This window comes from Neopsephotus bourkii, unplaced genomic scaffold (genome assembly GCF_033783945.1).
Source record: "Neopsephotus bourkii isolate Nb327-2 ecotype Australia unplaced genomic scaffold, CSIRO-AGI_Nbou_v1 NB_107, whole genome shotgun sequence".
In the NCBI taxonomy this organism is placed as follows: Eukaryota; Metazoa; Chordata; class Aves; order Psittaciformes; family Psittacidae; genus Neopsephotus; species Neopsephotus bourkii.
Genome location: NW_026900624.1, coordinates 11080967 through 11092140, shown reverse-complemented (window position 1 = coordinate 11092140; position 11174 = coordinate 11080967). Strand labels below are relative to the sequence as shown.

At 37.5% G+C, this 11174-nt stretch overlaps 1 protein-coding gene across 2 annotated transcripts; it reads left to right on the top strand.

The window, feature by feature from the left end:
- On the top strand, nucleotides 1-10515 carry MFSD8 (major facilitator superfamily domain containing 8). 2 transcript variants are annotated; one of them, XM_061360338.1, is made up of 12 exons: nucleotides 1-121; nucleotides 1634-1719; nucleotides 2730-2773; nucleotides 3928-4168; nucleotides 4444-4557; nucleotides 5468-5612; nucleotides 6238-6296; nucleotides 7306-7414; nucleotides 8505-8639; nucleotides 9022-9125; nucleotides 9271-9530; nucleotides 10284-10515. In XM_061360338.1, exons 1-12 carry the CDS (start codon nucleotides 30-32, stop codon nucleotides 10497-10499), a joined length of 1605 nt encoding a protein of 534 aa, XP_061216322.1. In that variant the 5' UTR covers nucleotides 1-29; the 3' UTR covers nucleotides 10500-10515. The 2 variants fall into 2 exon arrangements, with proteins under 2 accessions (XP_061216322.1, XP_061216329.1); XM_061360345.1 differs by lacking the exon at nucleotides 8505-8639.
- The last annotated feature ends 659 nt before the right edge of the window (nucleotides 10516-11174 follow it).

Genomic DNA, 11174 nt, shown 5'->3' with positions numbered 1-11174 from the left:
GAGGATTTTGGAAGCGGCCGCAGTTCGGTATGGCGGCCGCGATGTTCAGTCCGGAGGTGGCTGCTGAGGGGCAGGAGCCTTTGCTGAGTCCCGGAGAGGCGGACGGGGAGGACAGCGGCAGGTAGGGGCTTGTTTAGTCCTTCGCCTTTCCTTTCTGAGGTGGTGAGGCGCCACCCCGCGAGTGACTGGAGGAGCAGCTGTATGTGACGAGTCCCTCTCCGTCCGGTGTGGGCGCTTTACTCCGCCAGGAAAGCCCAAGCCTGAGGGAAGCCGCCCGCCCCGGGAGCCGGCATACGAAGGGGCAGGCCGGGCCGCTGCGGTAACCCGGGCACTTGCCTCCGCTGCACCCTGCCGGAATCTCGGAGCGGCGGCGGGTCGTCAGCCTGGACCGGGAGCGGCCGCTGCCACGGCGGCGGCTTGTTCAGGCTGTCAGGAACCAACCGCACTTGCTTGGGAAGTTTGTAATAAGAGCGAGGCTCGGTTATTGTGGTGCTGAAGTCTCGGCGTGTAATAGCGCGCTTCTTGTGTGGGCAGCAGGTGGTTGCTTGGGGCTTTTTCCCTCCTGTCAGGAGAACAGCAACAGGGCTTCGAACGTTACACACGGAGGGTGGCTCCCGCCGCCGTCTTTGCTGAAGTGTTCTCGTACGTAGAGTGTACCGCTTGGTATAATGAAAATCTTGACAGTAACCAAACATAGGAAATCCAAGTGTTTGACGGACTTCTCTCCAAAATAACGGGCAGTAAGAGAGCAAACTATATTTAGAAACACCATTTATGTGGTTCAGGTATAATTGAGCCAAAACAAATTGTCTAAGCATTTCTGTACAAATCCTGCTCTATTAGCTTTAAAATTGCACATATGCCTAAGTCTGTGTAGGACCTATATAAACATGTTTATAAAACTATGTTCAAGCATACATAACCTAGGTCTGCATATTTTGGACACAGATTATTTTATTTAGGGTAGTTCAAAAGAAGTGAAGAACCATGAATGTTCTTGCTTCTGAATAACTTTGTGGATTTTGGAAGGTGCTTAGGAATTTTAGGAAAATAACTTACTGCTCACCAAGTTTGTGACTTTTGTTTTGCAGCCCTTAAAATCCTCAGCAGTATCTTTTACACACAGTTTTTACATTGTATAAGTATACTATGTGAAAGAATAGACTGGTCATACCATTTAGTCCAATTGATAGTGGTTCAGGATGGGGGCTTTTTTGCTTTAAAGTTGCAGTTCTGAGAAGATGTCTAGGATTTTATGGCTTATAACACACTTCTGAAAGCATGCCCATGGTGTATGTGGTGCTCCAAAGTGTCTCTACAAAGAGGTTGCAGAATTGAATATCTCTTTAAATAAAGATCTCTTTGTGTAACATTCGAATGCAGTGGTGCATGACAGTGTTTCTTTTGGTTTTTTTTTTATTATTTGTCAATCTGGTGTTTTTCAGTGAAAAATTAGCCTGCTTCTAATTTTTTTTTTTTATTATTCATTGCTGTATGGAAGTCTATTTCTGCATGCCAGTTCATACAGTTGTGTTGAGAGGTTTGTGAAAAATGTTTTCAGTGTGCTGTAGAAACAACTAGAAGAAAATCTGATAATGATTTCTTTCTCTCTTGACTTTTGTTTCCAAAACAGGGATGTTGTGGAAACACAAGAGCATTATAAGAGCAGGTGGCGATCCATCTGGATTATGTATCTTACTATGTTTCTCAGTAGTGTAGGTGAGTAAACAGAGGTGGATTTCAACATTATTTTCATAATGTATTTTGGGTTGAAAATTACAGGGTTTCCTAGATTTCACCTACATAGTGTCCTTAATGATACTGTTCTTTTATAAGCTTAGAAAGGTGTGTTTTCTGACTCTTCAGATGAGTTAGACAGGACTAGCAAATAAAAAAAAGGTTATATTTAGTAAGATATGTTAAGTAACAACTAAATGGCATATTAAATCTTTGTGTTATGGCTTTGCTATAGTTTGGGGTAAAATGTAGTGGCACAGAAAAATTATTGTGCAGAACCAAACAGCACAAAGGCCACACTTTTATTATTTATTTAAAAGTGAATGCTCTAGGAAACAAAAACAGAAGTAATGCCGAGTTCTTAAGATGTAAGATCTTTGTGGGAATGTGCCTATTTCACAACGTGTATGAGAGCTTGTTCTCTCCTATGGGATTTTGCCTCTCCACTGCAGAATATGCTACTGTCTCATTCCTAAAGAACTGACCCTGGAAGCATGGCTTCAGTTGATTTTTGTCTTCTGGGGGGTTTCTGCAGGCTTAGAAATCATCTTGCAAATAATAGCATACTTCAATGATTATTTTTTTAATTTGATGAATTACAGTTTCTTTTATAAGTTAATAGAAATATGTCAGTATATCAAGAAGTAATTTTTACTCTGGAGATCTTGTTGTCTTTCCACTGGGAAGAAAAATCCCGTGCAGTTTGCTTGGCATTTCAGTATTCCTTCCATAGGAACTCTTTTTGTTTAGTGTGTACACACCTATAAAATGTCCTTTTGTAAATAGTTTCTTCTGTTAGGAGGAATTATCACTCATTAAAATAAGCATATAATACTTTTTTTTTTTTTCAGGTGACAGACTCCTGCAGAGTTTTAGACTATAACGCACTTTAGGAGCAGAAGAATGAACCTGTAATTAGTGTTTCAATAAAGGGAATTAGTGATAAACGTGCCAAATAAAGTAACTTCAGTTGTGTTTTTACTGCATTGCAGGTTTCTCAATTGTAATTATGTCTGTGTGGCCATATCTCCAAAAGGTTTGTATCTTTTTTTTTTTTTTTTTTAATTAATAAGAATAGAAAATTCCTTCTCAGAAAGTATGTAATTAAAAACTTGGCATTTTATTTAGGAAAAGAAACAGTAAAGGGAAGTGTGTGGTTATAAGACTTTTATATTACCATCCACTTAGACAGCTTTCCTTATTTCATGTAAAATCTGTCAGTTGATTTCCTGAATTGATAAAGGTACATCATAATCCGGAAATGTTTTTCTATGTGATAATTTCACTGTTTTCTTGGACAGTGAATAAACAGAAATCCCTTTATATGAATGTATTTATAGTGTTAAAACATACAGAAGGCTTGTTTGCATTTTGAAAAGGAAAAAGAAAAAGGGAAGCTGAAGGTAGCAGTTGCTCTGTAAATGTCAGATTGTTGCACACAGACCTTCTTGGTATTTTTAACAGGGAACTGACAATGTTCCTCGATAGTGTTTTAAGTTTGGGTTTTTTTATTCCCTCTTTGTTGCATTCTTGTTAAAAGGGGCATAAAAGGTGTCTAAAACTTTAATCTGTGCTAGGATTTTACTGCTCCTGGAATTGTAGAAGGCAGTTTCAAATGCAAATTTGGAATAGCATATCCTGGGCAGGGTCCTAGAGGCTGGTGCTGAATTCTTGGAGAAGAAAAGAACATGCATCCACATCCTCACAAATCAGGACAGATTTAGGCATGTGCAGAGATGACTTCAGTGTTTCCTTGCTCCTGGCATGTAAACTGCTTACCATGCTGCTTATGTTTATGTCTACAGTCTGCAACAGCAGCAGTGCTGTATGGAAACTACTTTGAGTTTGCTGCAAGTAAGCCATTTCCAGCCTCAGAAGCACTTTTTACTGGGTTTATGCATTGCTGGAGACAGCCCAACTTTATTTTCCCTAGTCAAAATACTGCATGAAAACAACTGCCTTTGAGAGCTGGAATGGTGTGTTTAAGTTAAACACTGCACAGTGGCATGCAGACACACCAACTTATTTGGCAATAGCTTAGGTTTGACTCTACATTGCATAGTGCCATATATGCTCAGAATTATGGTGGAGAGTCTTAGATAGTTCAGGTATTGATTCTGAAACAGTTTTGTTGATCTTATAAAATACTAAAATACTTTATCTGTAGCACTGATTAATTTGTTTCTGCAGATTGATCCGACAGCAGATGCGAGTTTCTTGGGCTGGATTATAGCTTCATATAGCATTGGCCAAATGGTTGCCTCTCCCCTCTTCGGCTTGTGGTCCAATTACAGGCCAAGGAGAGAACCTCTCGTCATTTCTACTGCTATTTCAGTAGCTGCTAATTGTCTTTATGCCTACGTCCATGTTCCTCATTCATACAACAGATACTACATGTTGGCTGCACGTGCTCTGGTGGGATTTGGAGCAGGTAACCACAGCACAATTTGCATTTCTGAAAATTCTTAAATCCTATGCCTTGTGTAAGGTAGTTAATGTTATACTTTAGTACCAGGTTTGCCACTATGTGAGCGATACTGTATTACTTAAAGAGTCAGCCAACATTACTTTATAATAAAATTTTATAATTGTGCAGTTGTTTATAAATACCAGAGGGAGTGCTGGGTTTTATATTCTTGCAGAATAAGAACATAACTTTGTATTTATACGAAAACTTTCTTGTTTGTTTTTGTGTTTCTTTTTAAGGAAATGTGGCTGTAGTTCGATCATATATTGCAGGTGCCACTTCTCTTATGGAAAGAACAAGTACCATGGCCAATACCAGTGCCTGTCAAGCAGTTGGCTTTATATTAGGACCAGGTAAAGCATCTCTTTTTTTCTCACCTGTAATACCTTTTAGGATGAAATTGGACATTGGAAGTAGTAAAGCAGCTATGTTGGGAATCAGGTGTAATTGTGGCTTCTCAGATACTCTTGTCTACTTTATGGAGAAATGTGTTAAGACTTGCTTTGTGTTGTAAAGAGAGAATAGCAGTTTTGTCCTGAAGAGCCTGCACTGATTACGTGTGTTCTATAGCTGGCGATTATGATTATCTAATTAGTAGAACTGAAGTGCTCTGTGTATGGTAATATAACGAAGTGAACATTTAGGGCTGAAAGTTTTTTCTCCAGCTGGTTGTTACTAGTACTGTTGATGGAGCATTAAAAGATCTACAAGAACAAACTCTGCATTCTTTGTGTGATTTGCATGGAGTATAAGTTAGGTAATTCCCTTTCCTAATTTGACAGGGACTCTCAGTCTGCTTCCTAACAGTAGTAAGCAAATATTCTTAAAATCTTTTTCTCAGCACCAGTTTAAAATTTAATTAAAAAACCTCCCACAACTTTTTTTCTCTCTAGCTTGCCCTTAGCGGGTGGGAGGGTTCAGTCGCAGGACCAAAGCTTGCCATGTAGGAGGAAGAGAAAAAGAGATCAGCTGTCTGCACATGGCCAAGAAAATTAACCATTGGTACACTCGGAAGTCAGTTCCAGTTCTAAGTGTCATGCTGTTATTTATACAGTGTATTTGTATGTAACCAAATAGTTTTCTGTCTAGTTGAGATCCCACTGATACCCATCAGTTTATCTAGGGTAGGATTCTCAGAACATAAAAGGCTTAACAGGTATAGTATTTAAATTTTCCTTGACAATTTTATGTTTATTCTATATTTTTTCTCAGATTTTCTTAATGACTCTCAATAATTCCTTAATACAATTGTGTTTTTTTAAGTTTTTCAGACATGTTTTACCCTTATTGGAGAAGAAGGAATAACGTGGAAATTAGTTCAGCTTCAGCTGAACATGTATACGGCACCAGTTTTATTTGCCGCTCTCTTAGGAGTTATTAATATTATTCTCTTCTTTTCCATATTCAGGTAATCAGGTCAAAAAAGAAATATTCTACCTTGTTTTAGTGGATGGCTTGTAATAAACGATGTACTGCTCAGAAGAAGTAGTAAGACTGCAATATGGAGTGTTAAAACTAGAAGCTGGTATTTATTTTTCAGGGTTTCTTCTTCTTCAATACCTATCTTTTTCATTAAGCTCATAAATTAATCAAAGTGGTGTTACAGCTGGAATGTAACTGATGAAAAAAGTTAGAGCTGTTAGATTATTCACTTAGCCTTGATAGATTTTTAATGTTGATGGGGTTTGCATATGTGTTTTCTCTACAGAGAAATAAGGTTAGCTTGTCTGTAGGGCTCTCATTTTCTATGTCTTTCCTTTAAGAATCTCGAGGGGGGATTTTTATGCACTATCCCATTGGTGGCAGTGAGGGGAGGGAAAAGATGCACACAGAGATGTGATATCCTGCTAGAATATTTTCTTTCTTGAATATCGTGGTGTTCACTCAAATGTAGACTACACAGATGATGTTTAAAAGAAGTGAGAGTAATTAGAATATAAGATTATGCTATTTAGAATTATTTTAATAGAAAATTGACACAATAGTAGACCAAATAAATATGTGTATTAATGAAAATAGTTCTAAACTTCTAGAGAGCATCAAGTGGATGACATGGGACGGCAGTGCAAGAGTGTCAGTTTTGAAGGAGAAGGTATCTACATTTACTTTAAAACTTACTCCGTGACTGTAATTTATTACATACAAGCATTTAGAACTACTCTATAGTTTGATGCATTGGGATCTCAAAGTGGAAAATAGGCTGTATATCTCTAACTGGTCCAGAAGTTGCTTCATGTCCATATTACGTCCTTGTGTGTTCATAGTGCTGTCTGGTACCCTGGAACTGTCTCTTCCAAGAGACAGGATTAAGTGAGTATGGACATTACAAATAAAATCCCCCTTAACTTCGACTCTGCATTCGCACCTCTCTCTTCTTTTGTATCATGCTGAGCAATATTGTTATTGCATATCAGCTTTCACATACGGCATCTTACTAGAAGTTGTATAGCTAAATTTGGTTGGTGAGACTAAAGTAGAGTAACAGCCACATAGTGCAACAGTTAGGTTCAATATGTACCCCTTTTGTACACAGTTCAAAAACTTTTGTGAGTATCCCTTTCACTTAAAGAATAAAAAGTAAATAAAAGGTCGTTTTAAACCTTTTTAAAAACCTATGGAAGTCACCAGTTTCAGTATTGTATTAGTTTTCTCATTGAAAAGGGAACTGTGTGCACACCACATGTGGGTGTTTTGTGTTAGAGGAGCAAAGGCTCTGTGATGGTGTAGAGAATAGAGAATTCTACTGTGTGCTTCTGACCTTGCAAGAGGAACAGAAAGTGTTTTGGCTTCCATCATTAAGATATTTAAAGAAGTTTGCTTATTTTGCTGTCACTCAGGACTTGTCAGTCCCAGTATTACAGTGGGAAAACAGATGGTACAACCATTTTGAAAATCATTTTTCCCTTCATGTCAGAGGAATTAAAGTTCCAACAATTCCATTTGGATTTAAAAACATTATACTTAGACTGTCAATAACTGCCTAGCCACCTACCAACCTGCATGTTAAATACTTAACAAAGTAAGGAAATCATGACTGTTTGTAACTGGTCATGGTGAAAAAAAAAGCTCAGTTTAAAGTTTAGATTATTCTTTTGTTGCAGAAAGTGATGTTCCAGATCAGGATGCAGAAGGAAACATTGACCATGTTGCTGTGGTAGCAATCAATTTTCTTTTCTTTGTCATCTTGTTTGTGTTTGCTGTCTTTGAAACGTAAGTTTGGCTATTTTTTCTCAAAATACTTTGACATGTTAATGTAGTTAGACTGAGCATGCATGTAAAGGCTTTTCTGTTGGACTCATTTTCTTGACCGTACTCTTCATGAATAGAAATCCATTACCATGTGCAATCGAATTGATATATACTGGTACAGAGTACTGAATTAAAGGTCAGTAATAACTAAAAATAGGTAGCATGCAGTTTGTGGTACATGAAACAATGTAAAAGCTTTTGAAATGGACGCAGACTCATATTCTCAACTTTTTAAATGTTTTAAAACAAAAAAAAGGAGCTTAACTTGGGCTACCTAAAATCTTCAGAGAAAATGGTCTTTGCGTACCTTTTTATTTTAGTTTTGGATAATTTCTTAGTATGATTCTTACTAGCTCCAAAAGTTCCAGGAATGTTTAGAACAATTGTTTGATACTGTAAATGCAATTGTATTCTTAGCTGCACTGTTTTACAAGGCTGGGTGTTTTTTACTTCAAGAGATACGTTATTCGCTCCTAATTTTCCGTGGGCAAGAAAATAAGTAAAACATAACTGTCATTACATCAGACTGAAGTATATGTCATCTTTTTAACTTACAAAATACTTAGAAGGATGTAAGATTTATTTTGTGAGGTTTTTAAGCTATAATGTAGTTTTGGGTTTTTTTTAACAACATGTCTCTGTCTTAATTGCATTATTTTTAGAAAATTGAGTTCCTAGAGACTGGTTAGTTGCTAAAACTGAAACAGTATTAAATGTTTACTATTTTTATACTCACGGGGCCTAGTTTTTATCTATCTACTGCTCTTGCTTTGCTTTAACTCCATTGTCTTTTCATGAACTGTCAGAAATAAATGATCCTTCAGAGTATGGCTGGTGTGGTACAGTTGTGAATTTTGTCTGGTGGGTTTAGTTTTAATAAATGATGTGAGACTGCATTAGTTTATAACTAGCCTGTATTTTCTGATATTCCCATCAGGAGGAAAGGCTTCTCTACCACTGTGTGTGATGTTTGGGACAGTGTAGGTGTGAAAACAGCTGCATAAAAGAAGGGTTTTTTTAAAGTTAATGTAATTTTGTCCTGTCACTTTAGTATAGCTACTCCATTGACGATGGATATGTATTCTTGGACCAGAAAAGAAGCTGTTTTCTACAATGGAATAATCCTTAGCATGGTTGGCATTGAATCCGTTATTGTTTTCATGGTGGTTAAAATGCTATCTAAAAAGTAAGTTGTTGGAGCTTCTTGGAATTTTCTTCCTGATATTAGCTAAATGTGAAAAGCTTTATGGGAGGGCCAAATCTGCATCACTCTGATCTTTTACTCATTAATGAGTTTGGGTTCACTATGACAATGAAGTATTTTGAATTTTGATGTGGCCATGATGCTGTGGTTGTTCTTTATTCTGTTAACATCACCCTCTTCCTTGTCTGTCTTTTACCCTGGGATCACAAGAAAAACAGATTTCAGGTTACTGTGATCTTTAAATTTTTCTTGCAGGTGTTTTGGCCAGGCATCTTTTCCACAAACCAGTGGACTGTCATTAGATCCTGTATAATTTTTACCTTAATTAAATGATCTATTTAATTGTAATTTCATTGTTTGATAGGACTGGTGAGCGTGCCATACTCCATGGAGGCTTACTGATTGTCTTGGTTGGATTCTTTATCTTGCTGCCTTGGGGGAAAAAGCTACCAAATATCCAGTGGCAAGGTATTTAAGCCTAAACTATCATCAAGTCTAAACTATCATCAGAATGTGGGAGGGACTTTAAAAAACTTTTTATTTTGGTTTTTGTTGGGTTTTTTTGTTTGTTTGGTTGTTTTTTTCTAATGGTGTGCGTAACTTATTTTTGCAGAAGTAAAGAATAACTCCATTCCCAGAACAGCTGCCACTGAAATGCTAATGCCTTTCTGGAGTTTGCAAGCAATACCACTTCCATCCAACCACACAGTAGAACCTGTGGGCTGCCCTGTCACACAGTCCTGGTGCCTGAATACTCCCATGATCTATCTGGCCCAGTATATCACCTCTGACATACTAATAGGATTGGGCTATCCCGTTTGTAATGTCATGTCCTACACTTTATACTCAAAAATTCTAGGACCAAAGCCTCAGGTAAGCATGATGCCTAAACAATTTATTTCATTTGCTCTCCAAGACTTGTACCCTCTTTATTAGAATGAAGGATCTAGCTAAAATTCATTTTGTCATCAGCCAAATAATTGTATGTTTCAACCAGAGTAGAAATTTTCAGGACTCTAATCTTTATTAAAACCCAAGGCAACTCCCAAGAGCAACTGAAAAGCAAGGCTTGTACTACAGTTTGTGGCAGATCCTACAGTGTGGAAATTTCAGGACAGCTAAGACCAAAGCTTGTGGCTTTCATGATTGTTCTGGAAGAGCCATTTTTGTAACAACCAATTATATATTTGGAAAATCAGTACAGAATAATATTCCTCTTATTATTATGTGAAGATTAGAAATATTGTGATACCTCCAGTTTTTGATATTTTACAGCGGTGAAACACATAGCAAACTGATACTGCTGCTTAAATTTTTTCTTCCTTCTTCACCAGTTACCTCATTTTTTTTTATGTTATATTTTGCTGTAAGAAACTAAATTCTTTAAGCAAGAATGCCTTCTTACTAGAAAGCTATAGTGCATGTAGCTCAGTGGAGTCTTTGAATTAATGCTTAAAAGAAGCTTAAGAGTACTCTTGGAAACAAAGTACTCAGTATCTTCATGAGTTAAGAAAGATAAGCAGTTGCTTAAACACTTCTAAATTTTCCAGTTAGGATAATTGGTGGCAATTACTAGGCAGCCCAATAATTCCTGTATCACTAACATAAGCTTTTGATCTTCTGTAGGGTGTCTACATGGGATGGTTAACTGCCTCTGGAAGTGGAGCACGAATACTTGGGCCTGTTTTTGTAAGCCAAATATACACTCATCTGGGACCACGCTGGGCATTTAGCTTAATATGTGGTGTAGTTGTAGTCTCTCTCTTACTCTTGGAAATAGTATACAAGAGACTAATTGCATTTTCTGTCAGATACGGAAGAATGCAAGAAGAGAATTGTTAAATATGGGCTTTTTTTTTTTTTTTTTTAAAGTCAAACCAACCAGAAATAATACTTAAATTTATTACTACTTTTTAATGAGGACTCCCTGACCTTGTTGGCTGTATGCTAACAACTGTACATGTGTACTTACACATTGATAGAACACGTAACTTGGCCATACCCTAATAGATGGTTATGCCTGCTGCAATGGAGCATTTGTATTCTGCCTTTCTAGCAGCAGAGGAAGAGATGTGAACAAGTGAGATGTGAACGTTTGAAGCGTGTACAGTTTAAATGATGTACCTGTGTATGGAATGCAGCTGTGAAGGTCGTAGGTTATGCGCATCCTTTCCAGAAAGAAGTAAAATAAGTATTATCTTGATTCTGTGAATCGGGATTAGTTACTCTTTTCTAACTACAAGATTAGTTGAGCTGCATGCACTTTGTATGGAAACATTACTGCTTCAGTGAACCTTCGGATGTTCAGTTTGCTAGCTTGTAAGCACTGGTTAATACAACATCTGTTACCTTGGAAACTGGTACGTGTCAGCACATCTTCTCCAGGATTTCAAACAAAATGTGACAGAATTGTAGAGAAAGGTAGGTGCCTACTTCACAAGCTGCTCATGTGGGATTTGGGTATTCAAGTTGGTGAAGAGACATTGAAAATCGCAGCCGTAATGGCTGTTACTTGAA